Genomic DNA, 12,588 nt, shown 5'->3' on the forward strand with positions numbered 1-12,588 from the left:
TCAAAGAATGTTATAAAAGGTAGCCAGGTGTCAAAAAACCTATCTTTTGAGCCTCTTATAGTGAACTTAATCTTCTCCATTTGAATGTGGGCCATAACTTCATTAATCCATCTGTTATGTGTGGGTGGTAGCTTGCTAGCAGGGTGGAGAAAGCGATAACATGACATTTGTCCTTAGTTAGAGCTGATCCTTCAGGTCGTGTACCAAATAGAGCTAGTAGAGGATGTGGATCAATTACGACACCATAGATGTCATTAAAGGTCTTAAATACACTCCTCCAGAACTCCTTCAGCCTAGGGCATGACCAGAACATATGGGCTAAGGTAGCTGGTGTTTGCTTACATCTATTGCATGCTGAGCTGGTATTAGGAAACATTTTTTGCCAATTTAGAATTAGTGAAATTGAGCCTATGGAGTATCTTAAATTGTATCAACCCATGTCTTGCACAAGGGGACGATGAGTGCACCTGGTGAAGAATGCCCTCCCAATCAGCATCAGATAGAACTATAGATAGGTCCTGCTGCCATGCAGCCCTAAGATGCTCTAGCATCTGAGGATTTATAGAGCTAACAGTAAGATATATATAGGAAATAGTGCCACGTTTATTGGGATTTAAACTCAACAACATATCAATTATTGACAGTGGAGGTAAACTAGGGAAGGAGCTAAATGCTTTTTGAGTAAAGCTCCTTATCTGAAGATACCTGAAAAAGTGGCTTTGTGGTAGCTTAAATCTTTGGGAAAGTGCAGTGAAAGATAGGAAAGAGTTGTCTGAAAACAGATCCTTAAAGCTTTTAATTCCCTTCTTGTACCATATGCTAAAAGCCGAGTCAGAATAGGAAGGCACGAACAAGTGGTTTGACACTATAGGGCTCAAAACTGAAATCAATTGTAGCCCAAAGTGTTTACAGAATTGGGACCAAATTTTTAAGGTATGGGTGACTACAGGATTAAGAAAACATGGAGTGGTACCTCCAGTTGTGGGAAGAGAAGAGCATACCAAAGAGCTTAAAGACTTGGCTGTAAGACCTCTCTCCATACACCCATATTGGGATAGATGGGGAGTCTTCTGGTGACATCCAGAAGGCTATCTTTTGAATATTGTATGCCCAGTAGTAAAATAAGAGATTTGGTAGTGCCATTCCACCCTGCTGCCGCGGTCTCTGCAAAAAGGTTTTCCTAATGCAGCAACATTTATTCCCCCACAGAAATGCGGCAATCAATTTATCTACATTCTTAAAGAAACTTTTTCTAATAAAAACAGGGATATTGGAAAATAAGTGTAGAAAACGGGGTAGAATTGTCATTTTAACTAAATTAACTCGCCCTGCTAAAGAGAGTGGCAGTGCGGACCATCTTACAAAATCTTTCTTGGTACGGTCATAGAGAGGGACAAAGTTAGAGTCAAAAATAGCACCAAGGGAACGTGCGACCATTATGCCCAGATATTTAAATCCTCGGTACTTTAACTTAAAAGGAATGATGGAGTTGGGTAATCCATTACTTTGCGAGTTGATAGGGAAATACTCGCTTTTCTGTAAATTTAGTTTGTAACCAGAGAATTTCCCAAAGTTCTCTAAAATAGAGAGAATGTGGGGGACTGATGACAGGGGGTTTGGGACATAAAGCAGGAGGTCGTCTGCATACAGTGAGACCTTATGTTCAATACCCTTACGGCAAATACCAAATGTACGGCAGAACATTGTCTCAGAGCTATAGCCAACGGTTCTATCGCTATAGTGAACAATAGAGCAGATAAGGGGCACCCTTGTCTCATGCCCCGCTCTAAGTGGAAATATCGTGAGTGGAAATTGTTAGTGCATACAGATGCTACCGGGGATGCATATAGCAATTCGATCCAAGAGATAAACTTAGGGGGGAAACCAAACTTTTCAAGAGTAAGAAAGAGGTAAGGCCATTCTACTCTATCAAATGTCTTTTCTGCGTCCAAAGAGACTATTATTGCAAATACATTTTAGTCAACAATTATTGTGACATGCCTGCACTGGTGTGATGGCTAATAAATACAGACCTGATATTTGGTAAAACATTATCATAGAAAGTTATTTTTTCTGAAGCTCCTCCCACCTTCAGAATATAGCATCAAGACGACGTTTTACTTGCCTTCAAACATCCAAGTCTCATTCTCAGAACTACCGTGGGTCCACTGTAGGAACTGAATAGGCATGCTCATAAACACATGTAGCAAAGATTTCATTTTGGCTGCTTTAAACTTCCCTTACTGGACACATTTCTTGTTTCCTGTCTTTCTGACAGATCATCTACAAGACATTTACTTTAATATATTCTGATGTTTCACTGCGGCTACTTTACTGATGTGTTACTGATAATCTGTTGAGAGATTTTTAATCTACAAAGGACTAAAATACAATAAAGTGCTACCTATACTTGTACAGAAAGTATTTCCTTGTGTTTTAAATGATTAAACTTGACATCCGAACAAGAGATTGGACTCATCATTTCGGAACAAGAGACCATCAAACATCCTTATATAGTTAATGCATAAATAAAAGTAATCATGGTATAATTCAAATTTCTGTGTGTATGTGATATGTTTTTTCAATTAAAACCTTTTTAGATACTTACACAAGCCTGCTTTGTAGGTTAAAACTGGCTTATTATTCAGGGATTCCACTTCACTTTTTAATTAGCACTTTCTAACACTCTTTGGGGGCCCGGCAAAAACTTCACATTTCCACAAAGCAAAGTTGGCTCCTTATTCGGCAGCTTTTGTTTACATTTTTTTACGTTCCACCTCAAATGGAGCAGTGGTTACGTTTCGGCACCTGAATACAAGTACACCATTTAAGGTGGAATGGGAAATACAAATAAGAAGCTTCACGTTTGTTGAATTTCTCAAGTCATTTGTGTCATACCTGCATCCTATATACTTGTGCCTCCAACTGAAAGAAATTGCCGGAAAATATTAGTCATTCACTCTTGAGTACCAGATGTTCCATAGCTTGTTTCAGGCACAACTGTAGCCTGGTCTGATGCAAGTAAGTCATTTAGTTCCTTAAATGGTACAAGAGGAGATCATGTGGCCATGTTATGCTAAGACTCATGCCATTTCCACTGTTAGAAATATAGGTTCTGTGCAGGTACAGTTTCATTCATCAAGGTACAATGTAAATGTTCCTTCAAAGGTATAACAGTGGGTAAGGTCCAACTGTGTACCTTAAATATGTTTAAGTATGTGTTTTTATCAGAACGATAAAATAAAAAGCCTGGAGACGAGACGTAGTGTAGTCAAACTTAGAAAATATAACGGATTAAAAATGGATTATAGTATAATTACACTATATTGCCAAAAGTATTCACTCACCCATCGAAAGTCACTGAATTCAAGTGTTCCAATCACTTCCATGGCCACAGGTGTATACGACCAAACACCTAGGCCTGCAAACCACTTCTACAAACATTAGTGAAAGAATAGGTTGCTCTCAGAAGCTCAGTGAATTCCAGCATGGTACTGTGATCGGGCGCCACCTGTGTCCATTCATGAAATTTCCTCGCAACTAAAAATATTCCACAGTCAACTGTCAGTGGGATTATAACAAAGTGGAAGCGATTGGGAACGACAGCAACTCAGTACGAAGTGGTCGGCCACGTAAAATGACAGAGCGGGGTGAGAGGATGCTGAGGCGCATAGTGCGTAGAGGTCGCCAACTTTCTGCAGAGTCAATCGCTACAGACCTCCAAACTTCATGTGGCCTTTGAATTAGCTCAAGAACAGCGTAGAGAGCTTCACAGAATGGGTTCCATGGCTGAGTAGCTGCATCCAACCCTTCATCACCAAGCTCAATGCAAAGGGTTGAATGCAGTGGTGTAAAGAGTAAAAAGTGGTGCCACTGGACTGTAGAGCAGTGGAGACGTGTTCTCTGGAGAGACTAATCATGCTTTGCTGTCTGGTAATCCAATGGACGAGTCTGGGTTTGGCTGTTGCCATGAGAATGGTACTTGTCTGACTACATTGTGCCAAGTGCAAAGTTTGGTGGAGGGGGGGATTATGGTGTGGGGTTGTTTCTCAGGAGTTGGACTTGGCCCCTTAGTTCCATTGAAAGGAACTTTTAAAGCTTCAGCACCAAGAGATTTTGGACCATTTCATGCTCCCAACTTTGTGAGAACAGTTTGGGGACGGCCCCTTCCTGTTCCACCATGACTGCACACCAGTGCACAAAGCAAGGTCCATAAAGACATGTATGAGCGAGTTTAGTGAGGAAGAACTTGACTGGCCTGCACAAAGTCCTGACTTCAACCCAATAGAACACCTTTGGGATGAATTAGAGCAGAAACTGCGAGCCAGGCCTTCTCGTCCAACATCAGTGTCTGACCTCACAAATGCGCTTCTGGAAGAATGGTCAAAAATTCCCATAAACACACTTCTGTCCCTTTTGGAAAGCCTTCCTAAAAGAATTGAAGCTGTTATAGCTGCAAAGGGTGGGCCAACGTCATATTAAACCCTATGGATTAAGAATGGGATCTCACTCAATTTCAAATGTGTGTCAAGGCAGATAAACGAATACTTGTGTCAATGTAGTGTATGTTCCCTAACTAAAGGTATTGAGACGTACCCTTGAGGGTACCATCTCAGCGACAAAAGGGATCTGCCCCAGTGACAGTTTGATACATTTTTTTCTGAGAGAGTACTGCTCACTACTAAACTCTTTAAAAAGATGGTTCTTCAATGTAAGGAAAGTAAAGAAAATGGTTCTGTAAAGAGCCATGAACACTCAAAGAACCCTTTGCATGATTAAATGGCTTTTGCATCATGAAAGAATTCTTCTGATTGATGAAGAACGTGCTTTAGATGGTTCTATATAAAACCTTTTTGAAAAGGGTTCTATATAGCACCCAAAGGGGTATTACTATTGTTACAAGCTTGAAATCTTAACAATTGAAGAATGCTTTTTGGTGCTACATGAAACCCTTTTACAAGAAGAGTCTATATAGAACCACGTACAGTATGTTCTTAAGAAGCTTTTCATGATGTATAGAACCTTTTAATAATACAAAGTGTTTTTGGGTGTTCATGGTTCTATATAGAACTGTTTTCTTTACTAAAAAAAACTTTTCTTCAAAGTCTTTTATAAGAGCGCACATTAAACATGACATGAAATCTGTTTGTAAAGACTTGCAGTATTTAAGATCTGTTATATTATGGGCAACTAACGATAAATGGAACACGACACGTTTAAAATAGATCACAATCTGAAATTATCTAGGGCTTCAGCTGCATTAAACAACACTGTATGTACTGTAGCCTTTGACATTTGAAACTTCTGCACCATTCTAACACATCAAAAATTAGCTGTTGCAATTAGCTGTACTGCTTCACCCTCTCTGTAACAGCATATATCAGTCTCTCAAACTAGATAAGTGGCTGCACAGCAAAGCTGCTTTTAGTGTGCCAGGCCTGCAGGATCAAGAAGCACAAATGAAAGACTCTCATTACAGAAAAATCAAAGGTGTTGCTGCAGCCTGACAAACATACCATTCATTAGAGTGCATGGTTAGGGCTCTTGCTTATTTCAAATGAGTTTCATACGACAAAATGCAAATGTCCTGCCATTAACTGTCAGCACTGAAAATGTCACAACACATTTAATGTGCAACAGAGATTACCATATATTACCGATATCAAATGACTTCCAACTGCAGCTGTCTCCATGCATAAACAAGTTTCTCTTGATTATATTAGGTTGGATCTGGAATATGAACAATATCTTAACAATAAATATTAAATAAATGTTAATTCACCCTTCCAATTCAAGAAAAGCATGGCTAACTCTGCTTCCATGTATTCTATATGCTTTTATTTGATAATTTATCTTATCATCCAAAGTAATTCATCCTGAGTGCAAGTGACTAAATGTGCAATATCAATGTCCTGCCATACACTTAGAATAATATGATGATATGCTTTATTTCTAGAGGATGACTAGCTTTTTGGGCTCCATGATATGTCCTTTTTACATGTTGTGTCCTATTTATGTGGTATGTCCTAATTATTTGCTAGTTTGTAAAATATGAAAGTAGCAGAGTGTACACTAATGCAGATAATATGTGAATACAAAAACAAAAAGAAATGTGTTCTACATTTCTTAACCTTTTAGAGAATATAGCCCCACCACCTGGCCGATACTGAGCATTTCATTTGTCAGGGTGGTTATAAAGGAGAAAAACCCATGAAGTACACAACTAGGCCCAAAGTATGTGAACAGCAGAGAATTACATCCATGTGCATAGTGAACACCTCATCCCAAAATCACGGGCATTAACACAGAGATGGTCCCGTTGCTGCTTTCCTCTAGATTTTGGCTGTGGGGATCTGCTTCTATTGAACCACAAGAGCATTGGTGAGATCAGGCACTGATACTGGACAATAAGGTCTGGCTCGCAGTCGGCTCAGGTCCGGCAGACTGCCATATGGTGAAGCATCACTCCACAGAATGTGTTTCTACTTTTCTCCAGTAGCCCAGCAGCAGGAGTGGGTGATATAGCAAAAATATTATACCTTAAGACATTATCATTATATACAATGTGCATCATGTTGTTTAGTTCTTTTAGGATAAGTTGAAAGAGACAAAAGAGAACTTGTAGTGCCACATATAAAAAATAATAATATAATAATAAAAAAAGAATAAAATAAATCTACAACCAGCCCCCCACCCCCCAACAATGTTTCGCAAACAAGTTTGCACTAAATCAAGGCCTAATTATGCTTACTTTGAATTATGTAGTTAGTCAGTTTTCTTTAAGTACTGATACCCATGGTATGCTCAGAAAAAAAGGGTATTGTGACATCTCAATAACAATAAAATATTGTCATATTGTCATATACCACTCCAGCTGACATTTGGTATTATGCATGGTGATGTTAGGCTTGTGTGTAGCTATTCAGCACCAGAAACCCAGTCCATGAAGCTCTAGATCAACTGTTCTTGCACTGACGGTGCTTCCAAGTTAGAAGCGAGTGCTGCAACTGAGGTCAGTCGATTTTCATGCTCTAATCATGTTAGCACTATGTTTAAGGTACCGATCATATTCTGTGAGCTTGCAGGCCATGGACCTCTTCAGTAGATCAAGCATACTACCAGGGTGTGTCTATGAAGATTGCATAGCTGTATACTTGATTTTATGCACGTTAGTAATGGGTGTGGCCGAAACAGCCAAACCCACTAATTAGAAGTGGCATCCACAGACTAGTGTTAACAAAAATCTTTAAACAAAAACCAACTTTCAGAAAGTTTCAAATAGGAATGCGTCGAGAGCCGTTTTTCAGGCCGAGTACTATACCATTTTTTTTACTCGCCAACACAGAGTCTAACACCATACTGAGTAACCTACTTAGAATCAAGTAGTTCTTGGTGTAAATGAGTGAAATATACTACAAAATTCATTACGTTGAAATGCATTAACTAGCTATGCTACTATTAGTTACCTTTGACAGAGCAGCACTGCAGTGGAGAAGACGGGCAACTGTGAGTAAAGTACAAGTCATAGTTTTGCTCACATTTTAAGTTTTACATCTTATTGGGAGTATTTTGTTTAGCTGGTTGAGCTGTAGCTGAACGTCCTCTAAAGCCAGACGTACACTGTGTGATTTTAGAAATCTTGGTCTTTGGTGACTCACGTTGTCTGTTTGAATAGACCATTGTCAAGGCTGGGATAGCTGCTGAAAAATGTGTAGTTAGCTACTTTGTAGCCACTTTCCCAAAAGTTGTAGCAGCTACAGTGCAGCTACTTTTCCAGAAAGAGTAGCGGCTACTTTTTTGTTACTTTTTGAAAAGTAGAGGCTACTTTTTAGCTACTTTCAAAGCGTGATTGTCAGAACGTTTGTGAATCTTCACCTGACACACCAAACAGGCCCATCTGACAGTGTGAAGAAGACACTGCGCTTATTGACGTGCCAGAAAGAAACACACAAACGAAAAGCTGCAAATATACAAAAAGATCACCAGAAAGTGTAACCAGCAATCAGACTTACACACCCAAAGGCATGATATCCAACAAGCATCAACAAAAAAAAAAAAAAAAAAAAAATCAACAAAAATATAACCAAACACAAACCAGATCACTTTTTTTGTCAACGTTTAATCGGCAGCAATTTGCAAAACTTAAGTGAGCTTCTCTTTCTCCTGCTTCTCGGTCGAATTCTGCCGTTCCACCTTAAATGCCGCAGCAGGACAGTCTGGCGTCTCAGGCACCATTTAAGGTGGAACGGGACAATTTGAGCGAGAAGCTGGAGGATGAGATGTGACTTCAACCTCATAAAAAGTCAAACATTGAGAGACATTTTACAAGAAACTCGCAATGAAGTTTCCTGAGATGCGAGAAAAGCAGCTACAGCTGAGCTAAAGGTTAAAGCAGAGCAGTAAGTCTGGGTTTATATTTTCAGCCTGTACATCAGCACATACTGAGATATACTTACAGCCAAGACGGTATAACGGACAGAAAATGTTGAGCCCCCTGGTTTGATTTTTGACAAAACGTTAACATTTTGGTTGCAACCCCTGAGTAAAGCTTACTAGTAAGGGAGGATCAGCGCATGGGGCTCGCGCTGTCCGTGGCTCAGCCAGGTTTGCACAGTCGGTACCAGCCCAGTTAACAACCTCGTTCTGTGGTTCATTTGGCGCGGATTGACTGAAGCTAAAGCCAGGTGATGATGTACACAGTAAGACAATACAGTCTTTCTACAGCCTATTTTACAAAGAAATCACCAAATTAATGTTTATAAATTGCTATTCTACTCAAATTGACTAATGTATAGATAGTCTTTGGTAAGAAATGTCAATTTTTTCATCTATGTTTAGTTGACCTGTGCCTCTCCACCCATATTGGGGAAGCAACTGTGAATATGGTTGTGTGTGTTTAAAACAGGCTAAAATCACAGCGTATTCCTGGAAAGAATCTGCAAAAGTGGAATATTTGAAATGACCAATGGCTTTGTGCCTGATGGTCAGAGTGTCAGTAACACTTCATTGTGTGACCAGAGTCTCCTTCACTGTGTTTATTCATTAACATGGCAGTGTACACTCTGCTTACATGACAGCAGGTATCAGAGTGCTAGTACTGCTGATTTTTTTATTTTAGTACAAGTAAATGAGTGTAGTATTGTTCTGATACCCAATACCAGGATCTGTACTGCATCTCTAGTTTCAATATGAATGTCTGCCAAGCAAAAACATACTTTGGTCAATACTCAGGCTGAATATCTAAAATTATGGTACATTTTATACTATTATGGCTAGCAGTAGAACCAACCTTTTCCCAGGGCCTCCTCACTGTCTTCATCATCCTGCCACCAGGGAACAGGCACATGACTTTTCTTCACCTGCTTCTCTGGTACCTTTCCCAACTGATCCAAGACACTGGGGCGCACAGACTTGCCGCCCAGTTCAATCGAGTCATCAGAGACTGACTGTGGAGGAGTGCAACATGAAACTATAAGTCAGACACTGTGAAAAGAAATCATATGGATACTTCTATATACATATAGAGGGGCTGCATTGCTGTAATGATTCTGTAATCATTCATATGTGCACAGGTCATGTATTCACACTTAATAGACTGAACCAACAACTATGCCCATCTAAGAAAGCATGCATTTAACAATTATTTTAGGTTTTATTTTATTACAGCGTTTCTTTGCTGAAAACACCTTTGGTCACAAGATTTAAAGCTCTGTTGAGTCAACACTGGATGATGCAAATTCGTGTTGAGCATGTGACTTATGGAATATTGTGGAATACTCTGAGATATTTCACAGGGGTGAAAGTGTTCAAGTATCAGGGTTGAGGGAATGATGAGTGAGCGTATATAACTTATATTAATGTTGTTAATACAATTATCTAAAACATAGGTTTTAATGTCATTCACAACAGCCTATTTCGAAAATGTCTATTACCTTTCCATTTCATAGACATTTGTAAACATCAGTGATACACAAATGGCACCACAATCATGGAATTATTTTCCAGAAGACAGGTTTGTCCCCCATTCATGTTGCTCACCCCTCCTGATAGGACCCCTTGTACTGGCTTGTACTGTACTCGATTCCTTTAGGTGTCAAATTCAGGTCCAGAAAGTAAAAATCTTCCCAGGATTTTGTTCCAACAGGCTGGCTTCTCCAGTTAGATCACACCACCAGCAGAGCTGTCCAGCCTGTTGGAACAAAATCCTGGGAAGGATTTTTACTTTCTGAACCTGGATTTGACACCTCAGAAATTTGCCTGCGTCGAAAACCACATACTGCATTAATGAATGGACTTCTATGGGTGGTGTACTGTATTCAACACACTATTTAGCATGGCAGCAGGCGTGTTTTAGACGCAGCCTTAGTTTCTCTCGACCTTAAACACATTTGGCACAAACCCTGCCAAAACACCAACCTTGACTGCAAGCGTCACCTCGGGCTACAACCGAGCCAACACTTTTACTTTTTAAACTTTCACAAATGCGCTCACCTCTCTCAAAAACTGTTCAAACTGCTGGTCCAGCTCCTCTTTTGTCATTCGGTAGGCCATTTCTCAACGTCGTTCACCTACTTCGTACACATGCTGAAAGGAGCAGAGAGCACATTAGCACAGATCTTTAATGAGCTTAGTGCCATTTAAGCTTAACCTACAGAGTAACGTTAGTTTTCACCCGGCAACCAGCTTCACAGACTACGATACTGGTTCTGGTTTAGTTATTTAACTTTTCCTTTTTTATACCTTTCAGTTAGACAGTCAGCTCAAATGACTGTCGAGTTATAAACAAACAAACAAACAAACTCCAAGCTGTGACATTAGTCTAACATTACATGCTAAAAAACAGACACTCCATACAGTAGCTAACTAATCCGGTAACTATCTATCTAAACAATCTAAAACATACTTACTTTGGTTGTAATTTTACAGAACAGAGGTCTCCTGAATTTATTTTACAGCTGCTGGGACTGAACTTGGTTCACTGTCCACTCCAACTGCAGACAACGTATAGCTAACGTTACTCCTATTACTACACATCATAGGACGCAGTAGCTAAATCGGAGTTGTGTGTTTTTATGCCCTTAACTCATGAGTTAAACGTATAAATGAAGGTTTCTGTAGAGCGAATGAGGCCCCTGCCTCTGATATGGGCTGAATTGTATTGTTTTGGGTTTGTTATGGTGATTCCCGCGGCACAGAGCGGGGATCATTGGAGCTTCTTCTTCTTCTCCTCCTCCTTTTTTTTTTTTTTTAAATCAACGGTCACATCCCGCCCCCTAGTGGACAGCTCTGCACTCGACAGCGGGTTAGCGGTTTAAAGACACGAGGAGGGTGATTCTTTCACTGAAAGCAAAGCACAGTGCGCAACATCCGATGCATATAAAAACATACATACAACAGTGTACACACACACACACACACACACACACACACACACACACACACACACACTATACACACACACACACACACACACACTATACAAACAAAAGTATTGGGACACACTAGCGGAATAATCAGAGGCGGGCCGGGGGCGGGGCAAATGACCGGGCCCTTTATAGCCTTTATTATTTAATAAAGCTCATCATAACATCATTTTACAACATACACACAAGGCTCACAAGTTTCGCTTATCGGCGATCCACTTGAAAATTTGCGTGTCATAAAGTGAAATGTAAGAGTGAAAATAAAGCCAGTCATGCAGAACAACATTTTATTCAATATTTTACACCCACTACATCACTAAAGTCAGTCGATCTTGTAAAGTTTTTAGAAACCATGACTCAGTCCTGACTGTGGCAACCTTTAAAGGCCCCGTGTAAGACTTGAATGATGGGTGATGTAAGGTAGGCGATGCCTCCGGACGTATGCCGTGCTCATCTGAATACAGTCAGGAGAGGACCCACCTTCTCCAGCTCTCTTCGGACGTGATAGAGGCCCGGCTACTTGAAATCTTATCCTCTCTCCCATCCCGGCCCCCTGTAGGTCCGGGCCGGGGGCGTGCCGTCCTCCCAGCCCCCCCTGAAGCCCCGCCCCTGTTAGGACACCTACACATTACACCTACAGGAGCTTTTATGACATTCCATTCCAAATCCATAGGCGTTAATATGGAGTTGGTCCCCCCTTTGCAGCTATAACAGTTTCCGCTCTTCTGGGAAGCTCCCAGATTTTGCATTGTGTCTGTGGGAAGTTTTGTACATTCATCCACATGAGCGTTTGGGAGGTCACACACTGATGTTGGGTGAGAGGGCCTGACTCACAATCTCTGTTCTAGTTCATCCCAAACGTGTTGGATGGGGTTGAGGTCAGGGCTCTGTGCAGACAAGTCATGTTCTTCCACACCCAACTCACCCAGCCATGCCTTTATGGATCTTGCTTTGTGCACTGTGTCTTCCCAAGCTGTTCCCATAAAGTCAGAAGCATACAATTGTCCAAAATGTCTTGGTAGATTTCCTTTTACTGGAGCTAAGGGGTCTAGGCCAACCCCTTAAAAACAACCTCATAGCATTATCCCTCCTCTACCTAACTTTACAGTTGGTACAGGGCAGTCAAGCAAGTAACGTTCTCCTGGCATTTGCTAAACCCAGACTT

The 12,588-nt window shown here is 40.5% G+C and overlaps 1 protein-coding gene across 3 annotated transcripts in view; it reads right to left on the reverse strand.

The window, feature by feature from the left end:
* cep162 (centrosomal protein 162) overlaps positions 1-11,209 on the reverse strand; it is a 54,999-nt gene extending 43,790 nt beyond the window's left edge. For all 3 annotated transcript variants that reach the window (XM_017706878.2, XM_017706877.2, XM_037537366.1), the window contains exons 1-3: positions 10,908-11,209; positions 10,492-10,584; positions 9,290-9,446 (exon numbers count right to left, since the gene is read on the reverse strand). In XM_017706878.2, the coding sequence (XP_017562367.1) occupies positions 9,290-9,446; positions 10,492-10,551 (217 nt within the window). In that variant the 5' untranslated portion in view covers positions 10,552-10,584; positions 10,908-11,209. The remainder of the gene's footprint in view (positions 1-9,289; positions 9,447-10,491; positions 10,585-10,907) is intronic.
* Positions 11,210-12,588: the final 1,379 nt, after the last annotated feature.

Source organism: Pygocentrus nattereri, chromosome 3, assembly GCF_015220715.1.
Source record: "Pygocentrus nattereri isolate fPygNat1 chromosome 3, fPygNat1.pri, whole genome shotgun sequence".
NCBI classification, from domain to species: Eukaryota; Metazoa; Chordata; class Actinopteri; order Characiformes; family Serrasalmidae; genus Pygocentrus; species Pygocentrus nattereri.